Genomic DNA, 25,891 nt, shown 5'->3' with positions numbered 1-25,891 from the left:
CAACCCAGCCTCATGCTACTATGTGTGTATCTACTATAACCATAAAAAGGACAACCCAGCAGTGAACAGGTTTTATTAAGTCCTACATGGACTGTGAAAGGAATTTCCATCACTGGTTTCCTTTTTTTGGTTTGTTCTTGACATAAAAGTGAGCTTTAACGGACCATCTGTGACTTTGCCTTCTCCAAAAGTGCAGATCATCAGTCCCAAAAACTTGTGGTAACGCTGTGAAGATGAAATCCTGAATTTTTCTTACCGAGTCCAGCCAGTTGAACAGTTATGACAAATGATCTTGGCGGCAGTTTCAGCCTAATGGCTATTGCACAACTGTAGTAGTAATGAGCGGGCGGAGCTGCTTGTTTGCCTCTGGATCCCCTCCTCCATCTGATCGCGCTAAACGGAGCGACCCAAAACCTTAAATTCCTCCTGGCCACCTCTAAAGAAAGACGCACAACTTCTGCTGACCAGTGTCCACGTAGTCTTTTGGGTTCTGCAATTTCTGATTCTGAGATATCAAAGTGGGAATTCTATCTTGGATCGCTTCCCTATGCGCTAGCAGTGTTTTGATAAGGTAAAGTACTATTGTTCCAATGTTGCAATTTGCGAAAGGCGCGCGGATGCAAATGATTGAACCATGCGTAATTACGCGCTCGGTTGCATTTGTGTTCCAGGTTGGATGATTTTCGGGTTACGCACATCGGAGCAGAGAACTTTAGCGTACGTATGTGTTCGTGAATATAAACACACATGCTCTCTGGCTGTAAAGCACATGTTTCACTCGGACCCCATTTTATTTCCTCTGTAGTAGCTCCTGCTGAATGCCTGCCTGCGCCTTTCAGACCGGAAACCCGCAGCTGAATTACATAAGCTCCTTTTCACGCACCTTTCATCAGTTTGCACAGTGAAAGTTGGTTTCTTACTACAGTTAGTGCAGGTTAATGAAATGCATGCTCTGTACAGTGAACGTGGAGACTGGATTGCGCTATGTAGGGAAGGTTGCAAGAAGGGAAGTTGGTGGCTGTGGGGTTTAAAGCGGTGATGCTACTGTGCTGGACTTAAGACTGGCCTGAAACCAGGACCGAGAGGTTTCCACCCTGGTGAGTGGGGGTGGGGTGATGGCACTCTGCGTTGGAGTGAAAGCAGCAAGTGGTCACTGAGCAGACACTAGAAGTGGTGGGAAAAGTCTGTGCTTAGAGTAAAATAAACATACTAGGAGAAAAACTACACAAATTTAAAATCCTGAAGAAAATTGATTCATTACTTTAAAGTGTGACTTGTATATATATATATTTTTTAAAAACAGGGCAAATAAAACACTAATACCTCCCTCAGCCCCCTTAATTGCCTCATTAATGATTATGATAAAATGGAGGGCTCCATAAAAACATTTTAGGATAGATTCAAGCAAAACAATTCAGAATAGAAAATAAAACATCACCAGAAAACCAAAACATTGAAAGGCAGATTCACAAATAAATGGAGAAATTTAACATACAACTAAATTATAAATGAAAGTCTGGGCTAAAAACCTATGTCTTAACTTTGGTTTAACGTGACAAATAATAATTAAAAAAAACAGAATAAAATATACAGCAAACCTCTCCCAAGTTTTCAGGCAGACTGCCCCAGACACTGCCTAAACCATCATATAAAGTAGAAAATCTGTGCTTCTGGACATGCCGATTATCACATCTACAGTTTTATGTGCCAGTACTAGTCCACTGTAGTCCTACTTTCTTCTTCTGGAGGAGTGAACAGGTTGACTATAAAGAGTGAATGGGTCAGAGTTGACCTTTTAGATCTTCAGCTCCAAGCAGTCTAACTTTAGCTGTCCTTAAAGTGGGTCAGTAGTGGGCAACTTGCTGACTGCAGGCCTGTATATATCCCATACATTGTACAGAATCTGAAGTGTGTGTGTGTGCAGAAGCTTTTCAGGTTCACTGAGGTTCTAGAGATGGTTTCAGCATGCAAGAGGCTCATATTTCCTCTTTTTTTGCATCTCCAGCTAAATGTCTGGCTCCATGGACGCCAGTATAAACTTGTATTTTCTCTGAACGATACTACAGGGAAGATGAAACAAGATGCAGCCGGTGGCTTCTGACTTTGACTTTGCAATGCAGTGTGCAAAGTAAATGTAAATGTAAGCGACTAGCTGCAGTAAAAAAAAAAAAAAAAAAAGATTGCAGTGTTTACAAAACATGGATGAAGGGCTTATTACGATGTTGAGTAATACCAACACGCGCGCATTGTGTATTCATGCTTACGGAAGCGATTAACTGCAGGAAATAGATTGAGATTCTGAGAACTTGTTTTCAATGAGCAGTGATGCCTTTAACCAGCTTTTTAAATTGCCAACTATACTTGCATTGTGTTTTTATCAACTAATAATTTCCAAGAAATATGCTGTCCATGTGGTAAATAAGATAAAAACACACCATCACAGTACCAGGGCGTACAAATAAGGCACATAAATAATACATTTATATATTTGTTTGTTGTTTATAATGGAAAAAACTGTAAATATGCTCTGAGATGAATCAGATTAGGAAGCAAAATAGTTTATAAATCTGTTTTTAGCTTTAAAAAATGGTAATATTGTATTGGTTAGAAACAGAAAACTATTTTTTTGCTTTTTAAAACCATCTTTCCCTGGTTCTGGCCTCTCAAAGGTCAGGAATTGCTGCTTTTCTTTGTCATATATCTGTAAACTGAATATCTTTTCATTTTTGTATTGCTGGTCAAACAAAGTAAGGCATCACCTTTCATTGTCCAAACATTATAGTTAGAGATTTTCAGATGTTTCATAATCAAAAAACTAATTAAAATAATTGTCTGTCACATCCCAGAAAATATACATTCACCATTCATCCAAGGGATGCAGTGTTAAGAAAAGATAACACATTTTGCATACTTGAATTAACTTATAAGTTTGCCCAAGAAGCAAGGAACCATCAGCATTTTAGAATCATTGGTTTAACTTCAACCAAGAACAGCATAGATGGGCTGATTTCTGTAGTTGAACTGAATGGAGGTGAATGGGTAATCTTTTGTTTCCTAAAATATGATTATGTCTCTGTGCTGTGTCGAGGACCATGTGACGGTTGGATTGTTATCTGTTGGTGGAAGACATTTTGTCTGTCATTTTTCCTTTGTCAAAAGTTCCTCATTTTGTCTGTCTTAAAGTTGGTCTGTAAAGCATTATATGGTTTTACACTTTGCTTGTATCTTTCCAATTCATGTTGTGCAGTTGATTTTCAGCTTTTTGTGTTTTTGAAGCAGGCTTTCCGTGTCAATATCTGTTTTTATAGCAAAGGTCAACTCTGTCCAGGCCTTGCAAAAGGTTTTGTTGCTGTTCTGAGCTTCTTAAAGTGAGCCTTGTTGTCATTTGGAAAAGCGACAAGATTGCAGAGAGTATAGCTGTGGGAAATGGCGGCAGAACGGGTTGACTGACTGGTTTATCAATGGTTACCAGGTGTGACAGTGGCCCTACAGACTCTGGAGAATGGCGTCTGGCAATGCAAAGAAGCTAGCCTATAGTGGTGGATAGTGAAAACTTCATACGTTATTCCTGGTCCATCTGTTTTTTGTTTTTAAGCTAAAAGATATCATGAGCAAAATAAGTAGTCACTGCCATGGATAAGCATTTTCATTGTGGAAGTGTGCTGTTCTCTGATTCATTTTTCTGGGGATTCATATATAACAAACCAATCCTGCCAGCTTGCAGGGGGTTGGGCTTTCCATATTATTTTTCTTTCCATCATGTGTTTCTGGTTCAAACATGTATAATTATTCTGACTTGCATTTGCATAGTGTAGAGTAGTTTTGCAGCAGTTTGACAGAGTCATAGGTGAGCTCCTGTCCTGAAGCTGTAGTGAGCGATGGAGGGGTGGGTGGAGTGTGAGGCGGGAACCTCATAGATCCACACATTCTAAAAGAGGCAAAGGTGTAGGGTTACATCTAAAGGCTGATTCATGCTTCTAGTAGGTATGCTAAAAGAAAAAAAAAAGGCACAGGAGCCTCCCATGAATGTGGCTGTGACTTGGCACTTTGTACAGGACAAAGCAACCTTTGGGCTGTAGCACCATGCAATTACTCCTGAGGTGTGTCGGGGACAGTGGGCAGACATAGCACTGGATTTCTGGAGAATTTCAAACTTTCCACTGTGTTTGGCCAGTGGTGATGGAAAGCACATCTGAATTCCAAGAGCAACTACTTCAGTGACAATTCTTTATCCTCCTCGTATAGCCTCTTGTCCGAACAAACATTTGTTTTCAGCACCATTTCTTGCAGCATGATAGTCGGCAAGCTTGCCGTGCAGACAGTCCACACGGTTACAAATTTTGGCCTGCATGCAGACTTGGGTGAATGACGCACATGTCCGAGGGACTGAGGGAGTGCATGCAGAATGCATGAACTGGAATTTAAACATTTTCAGACAGGAAGAGATTATTTTCATGGAGAAAAAAACTTCTAAATATGCATTTCTTGAACACATTTTCCAGTTGTGGATTCTTTAAATGTCTCGCTATGGATATTTGTTTCGAAAATTCCATTTGCTGCCACAATGTTCCCACATCTTCCCACCATAATACTCGCCAACAGCTGGTGTACTCTGCACAAAAATGTATTCAAACGCAACTGTCAAATGTCAGTCCCACCTACCTTGACATCCTGAACTTTTAATTGGCCACTAGAAAACAGTTAGCATTGAAAGCTGCTTTAAAAATGAATAAATAAAGCTTTTATTTGATTAAGTGGTGGTCAGTCTGACACAGCCTGAGCCTATCGAGCCTTACATTTGGCAACGCTCCTGGTTGATGTTCTCACAAACGATAGGTTCAAGGTGACCCAGTCAGGCACACTTTAAACCATGTCCATCACGGTCAGTTTGACAGCAGCCAACGCAACACTTTGTTTGCATTTGCTGTTGCATACTAAGATGAAAACCTGTGTAAGTCAACTAATTAAGATGACACCAGGACATTATTTCAGACATAAGTACTCAGGTAGAATTAATCCACTAATTTTGGCTGTTTGTAGGGTAATTATGATTTTAATACAGCTATGTTGATGTCGCAGAGTTGAGTAGTATCATGTATACTCAAAGACGCATGGGATGGAAACAGATGGGTAATGTCAACAAGCAGCTGTCAACAATCCACTGTTGCATGCCGTTCTCTTTCCTTAGTGATCCCACCTGCTACAGCAACACACTCCTTTAGCTGGACACTCACAGTGAGTGTATAACGTTTGTTATTTGTTAGTATGGTAAGATGAAACCATATCAATCAGTCCAACTTTTTTGTGTATTCCTTACTGACATTGTTGACAGTGACATCAAGAGTGGGTGTTTGTTTAAATGCCCTCGTGTTGTGGCGTTAATTCAGGGAATCTGTGTCAAGAAAAATTGAACTTCTAGTTCTATAAATCAGCATTTTGTATGTGTATTCCATCTATTTATTTCACTCTAAAGCCAGCTATCTAGTAGTATTGAAAATGACCGTTTGACCCATCAGATAGCTCTCCTAAATGTCAAGCTGTGTTGTATTTGCGGTGTACGTTCATTGGTTCCAGAGGATCACACCCCCTTTCCTATTCAGCTACACCCACCCACGGTTGGGCATCACCTCTTTTTTATTTTAACATCTCATCTACTGTACTGCCTGCCCAATCATTTTTTAAACTGGAAGTGGGTCATGTTTGTACGTCTGTGTACTTACACTAAGATAAGAAGGGCACGAGCTTTCTAAAGCATATTTTTCTGACTTTAATCGCTCTACCTCTGAAACTTTTGCACTTTATTCCTCTGGGATCTCTGTAGTAAAATAATAATTTCATCATAATAACTTTAAAGTATGCACATTTGTGCACTTACATTTGTGAGTGGCACCAAACCAAAGCTTTTCTGACTGCAGCCACTTGTTGCTGTTTCTGTTGCAAAATTGCTGCACTTGGGTTACTGCGTTTCTACGTATGCAACTACAACAGTGTGATTATACAAGAGTCTACGCACTTCTGCACTTACTACTGTAAAAATATAATTCCTAAGATTGTCATGGTCGTCCAACTGTGGCTACATTTTGGCCGCGCTTGTGAGTGTATGTGTGTGCTGCTGGGAATAGCTGAGCCATGTGATTCTTCCAGGTTCTATTTCAGAACGCTGACCGTCAAACACTCGGCAGTCTTCACAGCAGCTTAAAGAATAGTCAACAAATGTGCTGTTCAATCCCTCTGTCTGTCCTCTGTTTTCAAACTTTCATCCAAATCAACGGCTGAAGAGTATCTGTAGGTGGTTCCAGGTAAGTACTCGGGGGTTTTGTGTTATTGTGTTAGTGCAGGAGCAAGTTAGTGCCATTTGGACATGCAGCAGATTTATTTCAGTATGTTTCCTGTTTCAAACACACGTGGTTGTTTTAAATTGTCAGATTTCTTATATTTTAGTCTGGTCTGTTGTAATGACAGATAACTTTTGCAGTTCCATAATCTGTGTAACCAGACCAGTATGGTGCCATGTGGTCCGTGTAGCTTCTTTCTTTGTATTTCTCTACATGTTTGTTTCTGTATTTACTCTTGGATATTTGAATCGTATTTCCATTCTGAGGTTTTTATTTACCAACGTCCCCATTCGTACAATGCTAATACGTGCATGAGAGCTGCTGTAATCATCAGCTACTTATTCGTCTTGGCAGAGTAACGCATAAGCATTAGCTCAGGAGTCTTAATGCTGCTGGTTTAGTCCAGCAATTTAATGGATTATTTGTGTTTTTGTTAACAGCAAATTTGCTCAGGCGATGGTTTTGCTGCTGTCTGCACTCCCATTCATGCCCAGACATACATTTGGTGAATATGTGAAACTACTACTTGCATGATGTGCAAATGCAAGGCTGATGCACAGAATGTTGACTGATTTTTCTTCCAGTGTTTTGCCTCCTTTAGGTTTTCGTTTAGCAGGTATTTTAATGGGGTGCGATCATTTTCAAGAGGCACCCGCAGGTCTTTTATTTCAGTCCAGTGTGGCATAAAATATATGTCACTAAATATTTTTTAAAAAGTCTGAACTGCAACAGTTATCTTCATTGTTGATTAATAAGTTGATTGCTTTCTGTATAAATTGTTTAGACAATATATAGTAGAAAATGGTGCCTATCGGGTGACAATTTCAGATATCTTTTGTCCAACTAACAGTCAAAAATTCCAAAATATTAATTTTTGAGTATCACAGAAGTCTAAGAAAGTGAGGAAATGTTCAAATTTCCTCAGTTTTGATTTAATCCAATGTCAGAAATGATTGTGAATTGATTTCACTCCACTTGACCCTTTGATGCACAGTGTGGGTCAGGAGATACCCAATAACCATTGGATTTCGGCCACTTTTGACCCATTTTGTGCATGAAAGGCTTAATAATCAATCACCCTGTTGTTGCAGCTCTAATTAAAACACACAACACAGCTCCTAAAGCAGGGCAATGCCAGAGATGTGCACTTTTGTACATTTTTCCCACCAGTGATTAAAAAAAAACAAAACAAGCATGCATCACTGCTGATTTGCAACGCCATTTAAGATCAGTGCCACCATGTAAACAATAGTGGCCTTTACAACACAGCTGCATGTGGGAAAGACAGACTTTAATGTCTACTGACGAGTGATTTCCTGTTGATGATGATGACGGATGATTGGGTGCAGAATGAAACATGGTTGTTTTGTGTGTCAATATTTGATTTCAGGATCGAGCCAGCGTTCAGGAAAGTGTGTTTTTTTTTCATGTGTAAGACAAATTTACTTCTTTTGAAGGTTGTAGAGACTAGATTCAAGCTCAACCACATAATAATATTTTTTGAGATTCTGTCTGGCTGGTTGCTTACGACACAAAACTTAAAAGCTGGGATTTCAGTGATTCATCTTAGTCTGATATAAATTTGTCCAATGCGTTTCAAGGAAAAGAAAAAACGACATTGGAAAATTATCCTGCTGTAAAAATTAGCTTTTCATGTATAAATTATATTTCTGGGACATTACATAACATTTAAAACTTGGTATATTTCTTCCACATGTGGTCTAATAGGTCAGGTTGGAAAATTGTCGTTGAGCCTGAATATTTCCTGAAGAAAAATAAAGACTACAAGGTCGTCACCTTCGCTTACCCTTATGTGGAAGTTTCCATGAGGTGTAGCATGACTGTTGCAGTGTCCACATGATCGGCTTTGGTTTATGTCCGCACTTCAGCGGGTTCTGACAAGTTGGCACTATCTACAAATATGTCATGGCACTGCGCTGCTGCATGTCACTCACTCAATTCCACTGCTTTTTTCCACCTGACACGCCACACACTCTGCATGCATCACTGCGGGATGTTGTTTATACCCCCTCCCCTCTTTTTTCCATCTTCCATTCCTCCGTCTGCCCTACATAATGTTTTTATTCTCCTTCCAAATATCAAATATTCACTCAGTGTGTGAGCTAAGCACAGGGGAATGTGCATGAGATGTTGGACAGACTACTGACCCAGAGAATCTTCACAACAGCCACATAGGAGAGAAGTCCTGCAGCTGTGCTTGGCCTCGACAGGGGAGATAGACAGTTTCAAATTGTGCAGGCTGCTCATTGCTTCCTACTTTTAAAGACAAAATAAGCGAGTTTAGGTGAGAAAACTTCAAATATGCTCCAGTTGAGAGTTTCAGCATCTTTAATGTGACTGGTGGCTGCACTGATTTTTACATTTAAAGTCTAGTCCACTGGTCACAAGCTGTGCTACTCAGCCTGTGAAAACAGATGTGTAATGTCTTCTGTGGTTCCAGAGAAACTGTCTCAGGTTTGGCTTTGGCTCCAGAGTTGAACTCTATAACAGAAAGTCTGCGTTAGAGACTGGAGGTGTGTCTTTGAAAGAAGAAATTTAGGGGCCATGGAGGATCCAATGAAAGAACCTATTAACTTATTGACTCTTTGGAAATTGTACGATCCAACGTTTTTAGCACTTGACTCACATTAAGAGGCTAAAAGTCTACCCCCTTTTTATTGTCTGTCTTGTGACCCCCAGAACTGTGCAGAAATGAATAGTACAACTTCAATTTTACCATGTGTTTAATGTCTTATTTTCTGCTAAAACACAAATAAATGTTATCTTTAAAATAAGAGCATGTGCGTATCAAATATTAAATAGATGCTCTGTTGACTTTCACCCAGCACAGATTGTAATTGTTTAATATTCTGTTTAATTCAAACAAAGATAAAAGTTGGTGGATTATCCTTGTTTGAACTGTATGTTCCCAAACAGGGGTAAACAGCAACAGTCGTGATCGCATCTGTTTCTTCAGCTAGGAGTAGGAGTAACACAATGCAACGAATCTCCACAGCATGTATCACCACGAGGCTTCCGTGTCATGATTCTTTTTGTTTTGTACAGTCTGTTCAAATGCTTCTCCTCCTCTCCAGTGAGTTGAGTCGCGTTATGTAACATATGTCAGCAACATATCCAGCAATAAGATGGATTATCCCTATAGGCTCATAGTTTTTTGGCTAACAGTCACACATTGTGGATTTGGGTTGCGTTATGTAACGCAGCAGGAAACCGTGTTCTACTTTCAACAAGTTTGTGGATTCACTTTACCAGATCTGTAACACTCCACTGCGTTGCCGCTGTACAGTCAGTATTTATAGATGTGATTGCAACAGTAACTTCTATATACTCACACAGACACATGACTCACCACTGTAACAGCACATCCCACTTTTACTGTGTATTTTTGTTTGAATAATCTTAGATGTTTTCCTACGCCAGCAAGAACAGGCCAATGCAAAATAAGTCAGAAACGTATTTTGTTCAAATACTGACCTTCATCATTTGCGCTCACATTACCAGTAGGGGCAAGACCCATTTGTGGCACTGGCAGCTAGCAGTGACACTTTTTGTGGCACTGCCGCGGTGCCACGGTTAATGCCACTGTTTGGACGAGATGCCACTGCTGCAGCGGCATTTCCAGTGGCCTCTGGAGATGCCAGCAGAGGTGCCATGGTTAATGCCACTGTTTAGGGCAGAGGTCGGCAAGTAGATGTGGCTTCGGGACAAAATGTTTGTAAACAATCGAACAGCGGGCCAACCTGCGAGGGGGTGCGCTCCGATTCCGCGAGCAGCGGAGCTTCTACAGCTGATCGCCGCTGCTTGGGACACACGTCTCAATTCTGATCACAGATGTATTAAAAATGACTCCGGAGACACACACACGTTTTGCACACACTGTTGCTCAGTGAAATCTGGCTGGTACAACCGTGTCCGACCAGTAGCGCAAACGCGGAAATGCCCAGCAGCAGCCGACCACGCGAGTTTCGTGTTGCGGTGACGGAGTGGCTTGACTCCGTGCCAAATCAAATTTTCAAAATCATCTGGCGGGCCAGATATTATTCCTGACCGGCCAGTTTTGGCCCACGGGCCGCCAGTTGCCAACCACTGGTTTAGGGGATACCACGGTTAATGCCGCTGTGAGGTGCCACGGTTAATGCCACGGTCTGGTAGAGATGCCACATTTTAAGCCAGTAGGCTACTTTTACCGCTGTTTGGACGAGATGCTACGGTTAATGTCACTCTTTTGGGGAGATGCCACTACTACTACTACTATCTGGATGGGGTTATCCGATTCTGTGGTTTGTCCGGTGACCGTATTAACCTGACCGAACTAGTGGTCGTTGCCCCTAGGGGCGCTAAAGACATTAGTTATTTGAGGGAAGAAACTGCTGCCAAATGCTGGCAGACTGGAATAATGTGAAACAAATTCATCCTCAATTCTCTTGAAATAGGCTATTTTATTTCCATTTTCATTCAGTTGTTACACATGTTGTGTGGATTGTCACCAGAAAATATGTTTACTAAAACTGTTTGAAATAACTTGTCTGTGTGCTTTCTTGATTATTACAGCCTTTACCAGGCGTGGGTTACAACTGCCACAAAGATGCCACAGCTGATGTTGCTTTTTGGGAAAGATGCCAGGGATGTAAACATGATACATGAATAAAAGCATATAAACAATTATGCTACAATTTTGAGGAACAATTTTACAATTTATATGTTCTACATATCAAAGTCTACTTCTGTAGACTTTGACTTGGTCTGACTGTACCGTTACTGGACTGTCATGTCTTATGCTGTTTATCTTTCAGTTACATCTTTCAATCATGCATTTTGCCTCAGGTTTTGAAAGTAATATGTTGCCAAAATATGTTTCTTGTAGAGACCACAGATCCAGACATGTCATGCTCACAGTGTCAGCTAAACGCTGATTGCCATTCATAACAGAGTTGCTGGAGTGCTGGTAAAAAAAAATACTTTAAGATCCCAATGTACCGTGGCATGAACTGTGGCATCCAGGGGTGAAAGTAGTTTTAAATTCTTGCCGGAACTATTAGTAATAGTTCCGGACTGTTCCGGCTTACTTTCACCCCATTCCGTCGATGCTAACCATTGTAAATCCTGTTGAAAGTTTTTCAGCCAATCACAAGAATGTGTGGAATTTCACGTGTAATTTATTGCTTGTCCCACTGCAATAAATCAAGCGCACCTATTTGCTATTGGCTGCTACTGGCCATAACAATTGCTGTGTTACGGAAGTAGACACGCATGCGCACTCACGTACTGCTGAGTGAACTCCGGTTGATATCTATGGATAGCAGGCAGGCCGGGCGGCGTACCGGCGTACCCATAGATACCGGTGGAAGAGCGGCATACCGCCAGCAGATCTTTTCCCGGAACTGCGTTCCGCCACAAGATCTTTTGCCGGTACGCAGTTCCGGACCGTTCCGGCTTACTTTCACCCCTGGCATCTCCCTCAGACAGCGGAATAAACCATGGCATCTCGCCCAAACAGCGGTAAAAGTACTGGCATTAACCATGGCATGTTCCCTAAACAGTGGCATTAACCGTGGCATCTCTGATGGCATTTCCAGAGGCCACTGGAAATGCCGCTGCGGCAGTGGCATCTCGCCCAAACAATGGCATTAACCGTGTCACCGCGGCGGTGCCACAAAAAGTGTCACTGCACAGTGGCATTAACCGTGGCACGGCAGCGGTGCCACATAAAGTGTCACTGCTCGCTGCCAGTGCCACAAATCGGACCTGCTGTCTCTCCCCATTAGGGTGTGTGGCCTCTCCCCTTCTCCACCGTGACCTCTGAACCCCAGAAGATCTTCTCCCCCTCCCCTCCCTGAGGCCGGACCGTTATCGATGGCGCTGGGGACGTTTCTGCGCTTCGGGAAGCAGTTGCTGAGGGTGAAGGTGGTAAATTGCAACTCCGAGGACTCCCGTCTGTCCCGATGCCTCAATACGTTCGACCTGGTCGCCCTGGGCGTTGGCAGCACGCTGGGCGCTGGTGTTTATGTGCTCGCTGGTGCTGTTGCACGAGAGAATTCAGGTAAGTTCACATTACTGTAAATGTTGAAAAGATGTGTTATGAGGCAAATCTTTTAACTTTATGCTCTCCATTGTCCTTCTTTTAGGTCCTGCTATTGTGCTGTCCTTCCTGATAGCAGCCTTAGCTTCAGTGTTGGCTGGTCTTTGCTATGCTGAGTTTGGAGCTCGTGTCCCCAAGACGGGCTCTGCTTATCTTTACTCCTATGTAACTGTAGGAGAACTCTGGGCCTTCATTACTGGATGGAACCTCATCCTCTCCTATATAATTGGTAAACATAAAGCAACATTGCAATCCCCACTACATTGTTTCCTATTTGCCAAGTTTCACTCAATGTCCAGAAAGTTTGTTTTCATCTTAAGATGAAGAACAGAAAGAAATCAAATGTTTTTTTCATGTCAGGTACCTCCAGTGTGGCCCGTGCATGGAGCGCTACCTTCGATGAGTTGGTAGGGAAGCGCATCGAGCAGTTCTGCAGAGAGTACATGTCCATGAATGCACCAGGAGTGCTGGCAGAGTATCCTGACATGTTTGCTGTTCTCATCATTATCACTCTTACAGGTAGCAAAACTTGTGTCATATTCTCTTTGCTTCACATTGAGCAAATTTTATCCTTGCTGACAAGCAGTTTCCTGTCATTGAACTTTTCACATTGATATGGCTACAGGACTAGATATTTACTATGGATACATAGTTGCCACATTTTTTTAAGCTCAACTTTTGTAACACATTATTTTCACCAAAGATTTCCTTTTCTTTTTCTCCATCTTAATTTTGAAGGTCTGCTGGCATTTGGAGTCAAAGAATCAGCAATGGTGAACAAGGTTTTTACATGTATCAACATCCTAGTGTTGTTGTTCATGGTGATCTCTGGCCTGGTCAAAGGCACGATGAAGAACTGGCAGCTGGACCCTGAAGAGATCCTTCATGCCAATTATACAAGCAACTCCAGTCACAAGTAAAAATGTATTCGCTAGCTGTTTTCACCTGTCCAAGTATTTTTGTTTTATTTTATTCAATTTTCTTCATTTAAAGGTTCTCAGTTACTCTGAGCACGTAGCAACACTATAGTTTTGTTTTTTTTGTAATTTCGGTGAACTGATCCTTTTAACCCTTTAAGCTGCAGTCAATTCCAGCCGTTTTCAGTACAAAAAATCGCTAATATTCTATTTTTAAATAAAAAAAATTACGAACAATACGGGGAATATTGGATGCACATCGCGAGGTGCATTTCCTTGAAAACGACCGATTCGGGGATTTTATACCGACTTCAGGACATGTTTTGGACAAAATAGTTTACTGGCTTGTGTCGTCTGAATGTAAAAGGTTGGATTATGGCCGTTTTTTGTGGAATATTTTTTTCTGTGTGTAATAATGAACCCGGAAATGTGAGTCGCGCTGTGTGCATTGAAGCCGTGTATGGGAGACGCCAGTGTTTACAAACAGTGACGTCACGAAGTCACGTGATTACCGCGCTGGTTGGCAAGAGGAACCAAAGGAACAATGGCTGATGCGAACTATCCTTCCGTGAAATTGTCCGATTATGCTCAATCCTTATCACCTGAGGCCCGACAAATATACGTGAGTAAGCTGAGATCTCAGGGAAATGGTAAAACCTTGCCAGATCCCTACAATTTGAAGACTGGGTGAGTTGACGATCCTTCATTGTGGCCGGACATTTCCTTCACCGACATTTATTTTTAATTGATTGACACCGCTGGGCAGTTCACCCACCCAAAAATATATAATTATGAATTAAAAATAATATATCTTCTGTTAATCTTCAACAAGATGTCAAAGAAACTTCAAGAAGTTGCTGTATTTTTTGTCTGCAGTATGGCTTCTATGTAACAGTAACAGACCCACAGCATTGGTGATCGAAAATAGGACAATTCTAAAAAACGATCGCTAGACGCATACAGAAACAAATATGGTTACAAATAGGAGGCTGCTGGCTTAAGGAGATGTTATTGAATATGCTTCATTCGACTTTAGTATACTTTCATCGCCTAAAAAGCGATCGGTAACACATGACAACACTGAACCAAACCGAAAGTGTAGAGATTGCTTCACGCGAAGGATGCGACACTAAATCAATATCTTTTGGTAAATAAGCTCAAAGTCGGACATACTAAACATGCTAAACTGTTGAATAGTTTACCTTAAGAAAAGTGGGAGCCACAAACATGATCTCTGCTGCTTACTGGGGTACAATTTTTCCTGTTGATGGCTGAAGCCACCGCCATCTTCTCTCTCCTGACATCGGTATTCGGTGAAATTTTAAGCCTGATCCCTTCTCAAAACGCTTCGTACAACCAACAACTACACACGCTATTACCATTGTGGTAAATACATGTGCAATTTCATTCATGAAAAGCGATAACTTTACGTATTTGTTTCAAACCCGATACCGTTCTCGTAGCAAGCCGTTATGTTACTGCCGGTTCTTGCCAACCAGTAGCAGTCTTGTACCACGTGACCATAGCAAATGACGACACGCTGGCGTCTCCCATAGAGAACGGATGGATGAATATTCGTTTTTGTCGGACAAATATGTTTTTGTCACCCGCTGTGGTAATCACATCTGAAAGAGGTTTATACCGGCGGATTCATGAGAATCTAAGCTTTCCATCGGCGTATAGTGTTTGTATAATCGCGTTTGCAGCCGTCGGACATTCTTGAAATTCCTATGCAAATTAGTAGGTGTACCGCCGGCGGTACACTGAAGTTTAAGGGGTTAACTCTTTAATCCCCAGTTTTTGAGCGTTATTTGTCCCTGTCACATTTTTACTCACTGTAGTAAATTTTTTTGGCTGCAATATAAAGTCATGCACCTCTATGAAAACAGAAGAAACATGGCTGTGAGTTAAGAGAACACAGAGGAGGAGAATAACATGGTTGAATTGATTTTTAATTTGTTTCAATACTTGTTTGAATTTTGATGAAACATCACTATTTTAAACTTTGAATTTGAACCGTGCGACACACATGACTGGTTCTGGCACTATAAGAAATGAGAAAATCTGACACTTTCTCTTTTTTGGTTTCTGGTTCTGATAAATTGTGTAATTTTGGTGATTTATTTATTTATTTAAAAGTTCTTATTCCTTTAAAACAGCCGCTGGGTTTTGAGGCTTTGAGGGTTAAAGAACACAATAATCCAATAGAGTTTGTCTTTTGTGTTGTTTTTTTTTTTTTTATATATATAATCATATTTCTCTTCCTCTGTGCAGTCTGACAGACATTCTGCTATCCAAGGAGAGTTTAGGAGTTGGTGGCTTCATGCCGTTTGGCTTCACGGGTGTCCTGTCGGGAGCTGCTACCTGTTTCTATGCCTTTGTAGGATTTGACTGCATCGCCACCACAGGTCAGTGCTGGATAAAACCTGAGAACACTGTTGGTTCTGTTCTCACCGTGATGCACTTCTCATAACCCTTTGACTGCCTCATGGGTATGTTTCAGTTTTCAAGGAGAGTGTAGCAGAATCTAGAGTTGAAACCGTTTCAGTCCCAGGCTTGTCCAAACATCCAGGATTATTACACGAGAGGGGCAAAGCAGAAAGAAAAGATGCACTTTCGTAAATGTGGTCTTTTTCTGCTTGACTTTTTCTGCACTGTGCAGATCTCCACCTGTGAACACGTGTGTGTCCTAGAGCATGGAGTTCTGATAGATCGGTTCAAGCCTCTGGGTTGTCATAAGGGGAGAGTTAACACATTTCTTCCAGCTTGCCTGCTCTCTGGCCCATGGGCTGTTCCCACCCCTGTTTTTCCTGAATTCTAATTGGCTAACATGCAGTTAACCCTGAAATGTTTGCTTGGGTTTTTCCTGTATAGACATGCCTGTCACACACACTTGCGAGCACCCCTCAGTCATTATATAATCTATGGGCATGTGTGTGTGTGTGTGTTCTGGCTGGAGTCAAGTTGGCATGAAGCCATTCCCCCTTCCCCCTCCACACAGACATATACATCCACAAAACTGTTCCCGCTGTCATGGTTACAGCCTATTACCTTACAATTGGACCAGTTACTAATCGTAGCCTTGTCCTCAAGAGTACACGTCAATCTCACTCACACACATCTTCGTAATGATGTGATTTCACTGCGGAACAAGACCTGAATGTTCGTCTGAGGACCTCTGTTGCATAATCGCCTGCAGCTGAACACTTCAGTGTTTCAGTCTTACTGGTCCACAGGGAAAATAAGCTACTTGTTGAATTTATTGCAAAATAACACACAAAATGTTTCCTAACATCTGTTGACCCAGTTTTCAACGTCCACTGGAGTTCAGCCAGTAGAGCCATAAAAGAATGGTGTGTAATATTAGGAATCTGCTCAAACTTTGCGGTGACGGGTGAGTGGTAAGATTCCAAAAAAAACAGCATAAGATGGAAGGGTTTTAGACTGATGTGTAAAAGTGATATCTTTCAAAATAAAAGTATCTGTTAAACTAAAACTCATCACCAAAAGCTAAGTATTTAGTTACTGTTAATGAAAATCTTCTAAGTACTTCTCATGAGTGCAGTGATCTGCAAATTGTGACGCTGAAAAAAATGTGTCATGGTGACCGAGCTGACTTGAGCAACTTGAACTTCACCAGTTATCTGTTTGAATACAGCGCTTGCATGCTGCAGTCAAATTACAATGCAAAATTCTGAGTGGAAAATAGCAAATTATTATATAGAATGTGTGTATTGCATGTCCGAAAGTAGTGCGACTGAATTTGCAGCTGAATATTAAGGAGCATCTTTAAAAGCAGATTCTGCTCTGACAGCAAAAGTGTAGTTTATACTTTTACTACAGTTTATTGCAGTAAATTGATTGACCTTGTATGCTTTATCATTTTCTATATCATTCTAAGTAATAGCATGTATTTGCAGTGCTTGTTGAGCTGTTTTTGCCTTGAAATTCCCATAGGCAAGAGTTCTATCCTTTTAAAAAATCAAATGTAAGCCCAAACTATCTTTCAATGACAGCTATTCCGGCAGTTGGTGAAGTATTACAGAAGTGAGGTTGCAATTTGCCCATGAACTGTGTCTGCTCTCCATCTGCTCTCTAGGTGAAGAGGTGAAGAACCCCCAGAGAGCCATTCCTATCGGCATTGTGTCCTCGCTGCTCATCTGCTTTGTAGCGTACTTCGGTGTTTCTGCCGCGCTCACCCTCATGATGCCATACTACCTGCTCGACAGCAATAGCCCTCTGCCTGTAGCTTTCAAATATGTGGGTTGGGGAGGAGCCAAATATGCTGTAGCTGTAGGCTCTCTTTGTGCTCTGTCTACCAGGTAAGTACTTTACATTTCCACTGGTCTGCTACTATGCGTAAAATGCAGGCTCATGGACTCAGGTTTATTCTTAGACCAGCATGCACCCACAAGCAGAAATGTTTCTGTCTGTGGGAGTGTATATTTAACTTTAGAAGGCATTCAATCCCTCAACCGAAAATAAAAGCACTACTTAGAATATAGTTGCACCACCAGTTGATGTATGTGATTATGTAACACAGACGCATAAACATCCTGCGAGTTGCATTTTTGCTAATCTTCACTTTTTATTGAATTGTGTTTATTATTTATGGTGGTAATAAGGTACATATGTACTTTTAATTTTTGTTTGATGTAAGCGTATGTATAATAGATATGCTTGAATTGTATGCATTCTTAATTTGAAACATGTGCATAGTTGATCTGTTTGAATGGATATATGCTGTTACATTAACCCTCTGAACCCCTCACATTTTCTTGGCATTTGTTGCTCTTGGGCTCATTTTTCACTGTTCTGGAAGCAGTACAACCACAGTTAGAAGTAGAGGACTCAAATGTGTGCAGTATAACGAAGGCATAAAGCCATATGTCATAAAAAAATTATTTATTTAAATATTTATGTTAAATTAAAAATAAAAAAAGAATAAACATGTATAACATTTTTACAAATGCCTTCTTGTGCTACAAGTGCTAGAAAATACAATAGACTCTAAATACTGTAGTTGTTTCACTACATATGTTTTTCTTTTGTTTCATTATTCGTCTGTGATTTACTGTGTGTAAACATAGCAAACATAATGACTTGCAGTTCAGCTCGGTTCAGCCAAAAACTTCTTGATTTTTGTCACATAACTTTCGGTCACACCTGATCTCCAAATGGTTTCTTGGTTACACATACAATCACAGAATTTTTTTCTTTTTCGAAAAAATGTGGTTGGAGAAAATCATTTATTTTTGACCATTTGTTGAAGAAGATGTGGAGTTCAGAGGGTTTAACATGTTCCTACATGCACTTGTAGGCATCCTGCTTAATATACCGTATAGTGCATTAAGTTCTAATGTTATGCTGTAATCTACTGTTTGTTTACTGTATGGTGTCCCTTTCTTTGTGTCAGCGGCTGTCTCTGTCCACATATGTTTTTTTTTACATTCTCTTGGGTGTAAGTGTGGATTCTATATATCCTCGTCTCCCCCTATGGTAGCCTGCTGGGTGCTATGTTCCCTATGCCCCGTGTGCTCTGGGCTATGGCTGACGATGGGCTGCTTTTCAAGTTCATGGCCGAGATCAGCCCTCGTACCAAAACCCCGCTAATTGCAACCCTCACCTCTGGCATAGGGGCAGGTGAGACACTAACACGCATGTCTCAAAACAGCATCCATGTTCACCAGAGTTTCTTTTCATGCTGCAGGGGCTGAGCTGTTCTGGGTTAAATATCCTGCTGTAGATTCTTTTTTTAAAGAAACCTGACAGAAATCAGCACCAAAGCATGAAGAGGATGTCAATAACTGTTTCTAATCCTGTCTTACATGTTCGGGTTTCTTTTTAGCTAGCTGAGGCAGTTCAGGTTACTGTCTCTTCTTTCTCATTCTTCTAACATGGCTCAGTTTCTATACATAGTGCTCTATGGTTAGGAAACTTGAGGGATTTTTTTTACCTGCGTCTTGGTGTTTTAAGGAGAAATATTTCAAACTAAACTGCATGGTTAAGTAACTAAATATTTTTACCATGGACCAACAGTAACAGCATGTGGTGCATATTTACTACTGAAGGGGGAGAAATTTTGCATTCTGACTTCAGAATACCTTTGGTCAGGCGTCATGCCTCTGTGCTGCCAGTCCTGTATCCTGTTTTGCATGATCCCGCACCCCAAATTTGGCCAAATCCTTCCAACCAATTACCCCTCGTTCGCGAATTCTTCCCTGACCGCTTCCATTTTTCCCCTTTTTTCCCTTGCCCCTCTGTCCTACACCTACAACTGTCCTCCCAATCTGATGTTTCCCCCCCCCTCACTCTACCCCAGTCTGTTGGGTTCCATGTTCCCCCTACCCCGTATCATCTTTGCCATGGCACGGGATGGCCTGCTCTTCTCCTTCTTGGCCCAAGTCAGCGAGAGGAAATCCCCCATAACGTCCACTTTTACCGCCGGGGTTTTGTCCGGTAAGATGAAGAGGAATTATGATTTAAGGGCGAAACAAATGTCTGTGTTTGAGTAGAGAAAGATGGAGGGTAATTAAGAGGACATAGAATGAGAAGGAAGGAGGTCTGAGATGATGTGAAAGCTGAATTAAAGACAACAAAACAGGAGTGTCGCATGCATGGTTAGCTTTATACTCGGCACACACGGCAACAGAAAAAAGCAACTAAAGCATTCAACACAGATTTTTTTGAAGTTTCCTCTCTACTTGAAAAGGTTTGTGTTGTAGTAGAGGTAGCTACCGATCCTGTTTATGCATTTTCTGTGTATTGCACTAGTTGTTGCATATCTGATTTGCTTCCTACCTATGACAAATGTGTTTCTGACCTTTACGCTGTAAAAACTTTGTCTACACCCACACTAGCAGTTGTGTGATGCCACACTGCCCTGCGCTCCTTTGAGCTTAATGTTACTGTCGGCATTTCAGCACATTCACAATGACAGTGCCGACAATCTGATGTATAGCAGCCATTTTAAAGTGTGTAATCAGAGAATTTCTCAAAAGTTTTTAGAATTATGCAATCATCTCCCTTTTTTTTTTTTTTGGTTCTTGCACCTTGAAGCAATCATGGCATTTCTGTTCGACCTGAAGGACCTGGTGGACCTGATGTCAATAGGGACGCTGCTGGCCTACACACTGGTGGAAGCCTGTGTCCTGGTGCTCAGGTAAGTGAGGAGATCCCAGCATGGAGAGTTTAAACGGGGACACGGGGGTTTGAGCCTGTCCATACTTGGTCATGCATGAACGTGAGGTGGAAATCATCCTGGCAAGCAGCTGATTTTTATATTGAAGTTGGTGCAGCCTGAGGCCAAAACACTTCACAGTGTGATCCAGCCAGCACATGTGTCTGTATCTGTTTTTAGCAACCAGTGAAACTCAATCATGCAATCCTGTTGCAAGCGATTTCATAATCTGCTCATTTACACTGCCGGACAAATGACTGAATGAAACTGCTGTTGCTGCATTGTGAATGACTGTAGTCCTAAGCAGGTTAATTGTGCACGAGTTTTGCATTGTGTCCTTACTATCACAGCATTAGCACTAACTGTTTTCAGCGCTATGAATACAGAGGAAAGTGGCAAGGGTAAAACAACTTAATGTGTTCCTTTTTCTTTTTTTTTTTCAGGTACCAGCCCGAGCAGCCCAGTCTGATGTATCAGCTGGCTAATACCCAGGACGACGGGGAGCTGAGCGACGGCATCAGTGTCCCTAGTATGGGCATCCTGCCTGGTGTGGAGGAGAGGTTCAGCTTTAAAACATTGCTGTTCCCAGACAACCCTGAACCATCCACTTTGTCAGGCTTCAGTGTTAACATCTGTGCCTCTGCTTTGGGTAGGAGATCATACCAGGACTGCTTTAAAACAGTGATAAAGTACAATGAATCATAATTGTAGGGCTTTTGAGCAGAGGCACATGTGAAATAATAAAGCATACATCCTTGTGCAGGTTCTCTGATCCTGATATTCAGTATACTGGCAGTGCAGGGAGGCACTGCAGTATGGAACATTGTAGCCCTCAGTGTCATCTTCATGGTGTGTCTCATCCTCGTCTTCATCATCTGGAGGCAGCCTGAAAGCAAGACGAAGCTCTCCTTTAAGGTTTGATTCCAGATATTTTTCTCTCTCTTTACATTTAGTGTTTGCAATGTGTTAACACAGATTGTTTTCTCCTCCCGTGATTTTTCACTTTCAGGTTCCTCTGCTTCCCTTCGTTCCAGTGATCAGCATGTTTGTCAATGTCTACCTGATGATGCAGCTGGACAGAGGCACTTGGATTAGATTTTCAGTCTGGATGGCTATAGGTAGTTCTACACCATCACCGTCTATCTTACCTTGTCATCATTCAAAAATCATCAAAATCTGAAATTGTTTTTTGATTTGATGTCTTACTTTCATCACAGTGATGTCTTACACTCACAGTTTGCTTGCATAAGCTGCTTGAAATGTGCAGGCTGCTTTGTTTTGTCATCATGTGTGATCACAACTGTCAGCAGAGACTTTTATGAAGCTTGCCTTTAGTGGTGCATTTGGAAAAACATCCGACACCATGTTTTGTGTGTTGGGGGCCAAACTGAAACAGGAACTTTGGTTAAAACATAAAGTAAATGTGATAATCTTTTTTTCTAAAAGCAAACCATTAAACTACTTGAATGCATCACCATCACTACTGGCAGTATTTCTTACCTGAGAGCTTATAAAATCAGTAAAATAGATAGCTTGTCTGAGACGTCGGATCTTTAGGAGTTTTCTTTACGTCTGCTAGTGTGAGCTGACAAAACACCAGTGACGTTATTACGCTAACAGTGCTGTGTCTTGCTCTTTCAGGTTTCGTGATCTACTTCTGCTACGGCATTCATCACAGCACCGAGGCAGCTGTTGCTCGCTCATCTCCAGACATGGAGATGAACGGCTTCAAGCCAGACCAAGAATTAGAACCAATGTCACCGGTAAAGGAGGCCTTCCTCCACAATGGCGTTGCTAGCAGGGAAGAGGATGATGGAGATCTGTAGGGAACTGCTTCAATGCCAACCAGCCGTGACACCAGTCTCTGTATTGGAATGTTTTTGACAGGAAAACTCCCCAGTCCCTCACTGGCGGTACTCGCTTTGGAGGAAAGCAATGACAAATAACTTTGACCTAAAACTCCCAAACCTCTGACTTTCCCCTTCGACTGCTGGGTAGAACACAGACAACTGATGATAATACTCGTGCCAAAACAGACTTTAAATGTTTCAACTGACTTGTTCTGTAACTTCAGTACTCCGCAAAAAGGTCGTTCCCCACTTTAGCTTGGCCTAGAGATTCAACTGCTCATTATCGCTTGGTTGTCAGAGCGGGAGTCAGGTTGGAGACATGAAACATGTCAGTGTTTAAGGGAGGTTTGGAGATAGCAGGAGACCACGTTGTCTGTTTCTCTTCATGCTGGGATGTAGTTACTTCTTTGGAGTGTGTCTTTACATTGCTGCCAGTAGAACTATGAGCAAGAGCTGAAGTCTGGGTGCAAAGAAGTAATGCGTTTTTGTACGGTGAAAACACAACTATGTATATACATAATTCTAAAAATCTGATAACACGTGTCAGTATTAAATGCACATTGGTACATTTTCTATAACCTACCAGTTCTTATGTAACAAATTTTGAAATGCTGCTCTAACAGTTCTCCTCTGATAAGATGGAGCTGGCTCAATGCACAATACACAAACACACTTTGTGTGTCAGTGATGTAATACAGAAATCAGTGCTTGTGTAAGTAGGGCAGCAGGGAGCTACATTTTACATTTTCCACAAGTCCAGTTCTAAATCTCAAGGATTGCATTGAGGCTGGGCCTGGTGTCCTGTTGTGGTTGTACAGTTTTGTTTCACTGCAGGCGTTTGATTTCTCAAGAAACCATCATGAGCCATCAACCTGCAAATTATAATGCAGAAACTGCTGTTACAAGACATCTGATGGGACGGTTCCTTACTCTGAAATACAGAGATTTAAAGGAAGTGATATGGCCTAAAGCCAAAATAAGGAACATTACAAAAGGTCACGCCATGTGCCTTATAATATTGAATATTGTAATATTTTTAAATTCACTCAGTTTTATGGGATAATCATATTTCTGAATTCTGAATGTTGAACACCGGGTAAAGACACTGACAGTTGCTGATTGTCGTCATGTAACACTAGATGATAGTGGATTTTCACAGTGCTGGCTGCTGTGTTTTTGCATATGTAGCTTGTAGCATTTAATTTTCTCTTTTCAAAAGTAACAGGCCACTTTTTCCCTAACAGTTTTTTTTCTTAAAACCTCTATTTGGTGGAATATATTTGTCGTGAATTTGTCTGACACCTGTTCTCTTGTCTAGTGACGTGTTTTTATTACCCCCACCACCAAAAACAATACAAATCTATAGATATATAGTGTTTTTTTTAAAATTATGAATCTGATTCAATTTAATATTTACAAGTCAATGAAAGTTTGTCACACTTGTACATCTATTTTTTTGCTTGTTGTCATTAAAGTATTAAATACTTTTAGACATTTTTGGTTTCTTTTCATCAACTCAAATTAATAGGTCACCAGTTAATCACTGAAGTGTCATAACATTGTGGGTTAACACAGTGAAGAGAAGACAATTATCAAAAGTGATTCAGTAGAATAAGAGGTATCCAATTTTTTTTTTAACTCCGTGCATTCTTTTTCCTTGCGTGGATTACCCACAATGCAATCAATTGGACTTTGCGCAGCTCCCTGTCGATACAAAAGACTATACACAACTTTTGTTCCCAAACATGCCATAACAACAGTGCACAGACTTCCATGTCTAAAATCAGCCTCATCTCGTTTAATCCACAACCCTTCAGCGCATTCGCTGTTTGTTTTTTTTTACAGCAAAGTAGCTGTCAATCACCAGTACCATGTATAATCAAGGTTGTGTATATAAGAAGTTGTGTATATTTCTTGCAGTAAATTATTTGTAAATCAGAAAAAATGCTTTTTGTTATTTTGAATGACTTTTGCATCTGTCTTTCGGTTCTTTGGTTTTACTTCTCTGTTTGTGTCCGGCGTTGAGCTTCTTATGTTGTGTTTACATGATCAGTGAAATTTTGTGTCCTCAGATGATGAAGGTAGCAAAATTATCGCCTTCGCCACTGTTTTAACATGTGCCTTACATTTATTACTCCTACAACAAAAAATTGAAATACCAAAACTAGTTGTTGTAGGCTCAAAGTGGGCCGAGTGTAATGTAGTTTTTCACAGTAGAAGTGCAATTAAAAAAAGCTGTGACATCACATTATTACTGCAAATATCTCCACAGAGCTGTAATTTTACTGCAACTGACCATGAGCTTCTTTTTTTGTAATTCTTCAGTTACAAATAGGCAGTTTCACCAGCAGACAAAGCATACAAAAATGTTCAATTTCCTAGAATTTTACTTTTTTAAAAGAAATCTAGCATTGACAGTCTGCAAATGAATCGTGAGCATATTAAATCTATCTATGGATTGTGAAACCTCAGTGTTATTTGTGAAAAATACAATGTATATATACACATGTATAAATAGGTGATCATTTGATGCTGCTTTAAAAGTTTGGTTTCTCCTTTTATGAGGCGTTTGATGTTTCAAATCCATCGTCAATTTTGGATTACCAGCTGTTTCATGTTCATGTCATTTTGCTTCACTTTTATCAGACTTTTATTTTCTTATTGTACTTGTTATTGCTGGTCATTTTTTTGGTTATTGTTGGCTTCCAGTGTGCTTGAAATTAGAAGTAAATGTCTTTGTACTGGGTTCACATAAATGGGTCGTTTATTATCAGTGATTTGTCATTTTGTTATTCACATTTGTCATTCAGTCTTCTCTTATTCAGCTTGCCCTGTTTTCCTCAGACTGTGTTTATGCACCAATCTGCATCTTTCCAACAGCTGCCTCTCATCCTTATATCACTCTGCTGAGTGTGGAAGTTCACTCTTGGCCTTGAAAATATTTAGGTGCAGTTACCAGCTTATTGGCATCTCACAGTGTTTCTCGGCAGATGGAGATTTGCTCGGTTGTCATGGCGATAGCTGAGTTGTATCCGCGTTGACGTGAACCAGGAGGTGGTTGAAGATCCACACTTACTGTAGGTTAAGTGACAACGGTGCTATATGACAAATGAAGCTCCGTCTGCCAAGGAGGGTGCTGATTTGTAAGCATTAAAAAAAGCAAGAAAGTGGAAGCTGAAAGAAATATATTTCTTGTTATGCATGTGGCCTGCAGATGAAATCAGCCAGCATGAAGGACCTTCAAAGTAGCTGTTAAAAAACTACATATTTCTAATGAAGAAAATGAACATAGATGCTTTAACCAATATTATGTCTCACATTTCTTTACTTTGCTGCGGTCTGATGGTACCGTCACAAGTGATCCAACCTAAGCACCCACAGAATGAGACTTTCTTGCTCACAAGAACACACAGAAAGTCTGATAACAGTGTCAAGATGCAAGCCTAACAGAAAGCATTCACCCCTGTGAATTTAAAGTGCCTAAAAAAGTTTATTTTTTACTTGTCTCA

General features: G+C 40.9%; 1 protein-coding gene across 5 annotated transcripts; it reads left to right on the top strand.

The window, feature by feature from the left end:
- The first annotated feature begins 80 nt into the window (after positions 1–80).
- Positions 81–25,155, top strand: slc7a1a (solute carrier family 7 member 1a). Of its 5 annotated transcripts, XM_051937778.1 has the most exons (14): positions 81–571; positions 672–717; positions 12,122–12,396; positions 12,482–12,664; positions 12,796–12,954; positions 13,174–13,351; positions 15,627–15,760; positions 17,452–17,674; positions 18,856–18,995; positions 20,412–20,514; positions 20,976–21,181; positions 21,296–21,447; positions 21,542–21,650; positions 22,174–25,155. In XM_051937778.1, the coding sequence occupies exons 3-14, from the start codon at positions 12,210–12,212 to the stop codon at positions 22,356–22,358; spliced, it is 1,959 nt and encodes a 652-aa protein (XP_051793738.1). In that variant the 5' UTR covers positions 81–571; positions 672–717; positions 12,122–12,209; the 3' UTR covers positions 22,359–25,155. The 5 variants fall into 5 exon arrangements, with proteins under 5 accessions (XP_051793738.1, XP_022065077.2, XP_022065055.2 ...); XM_022209385.2 differs by lacking the exons at positions 672–717; positions 18,856–18,995 and adding an exon at positions 19,675–19,811; XM_022209363.2 differs by lacking the exon at positions 672–717.
- The last annotated feature ends 736 nt before the right edge of the window (positions 25,156–25,891 follow it).

This window comes from Acanthochromis polyacanthus, chromosome 17, assembly GCF_021347895.1.
Source record: "Acanthochromis polyacanthus isolate Apoly-LR-REF ecotype Palm Island chromosome 17, KAUST_Apoly_ChrSc, whole genome shotgun sequence".
Classification (NCBI taxonomy): Eukaryota; Metazoa; Chordata; class Actinopteri; family Pomacentridae; genus Acanthochromis; species Acanthochromis polyacanthus.
The sequence above is the reverse complement of the archived record's forward strand: the minus strand, read 5'-3'. Positions and strand labels throughout refer to the sequence as shown.

Excerpts from the sequence above, each read along its gene's own strand:
- slc7a1a (XM_022209363.2), top strand. The coding sequence starts at position 12,210 with ATGGCGCTGGGGACGTTTCTGCGCTTCGGGAAGCAGTTGCTGAGGGTG. Across the intron at positions 15,761-17,451 it reads TGACTGCATCGCCACCACAG|GTGAAGAGGTGAAGAACCCC; the intron begins GTCAGTGCTGGA and ends TCTGCTCTCTAG. Across the intron at positions 21,182-21,295 it reads CATCTGTGCCTCTGCTTTGG|GTTCTCTGATCCTGATATTC; the intron begins GTAGGAGATCAT and ends ATCCTTGTGCAG.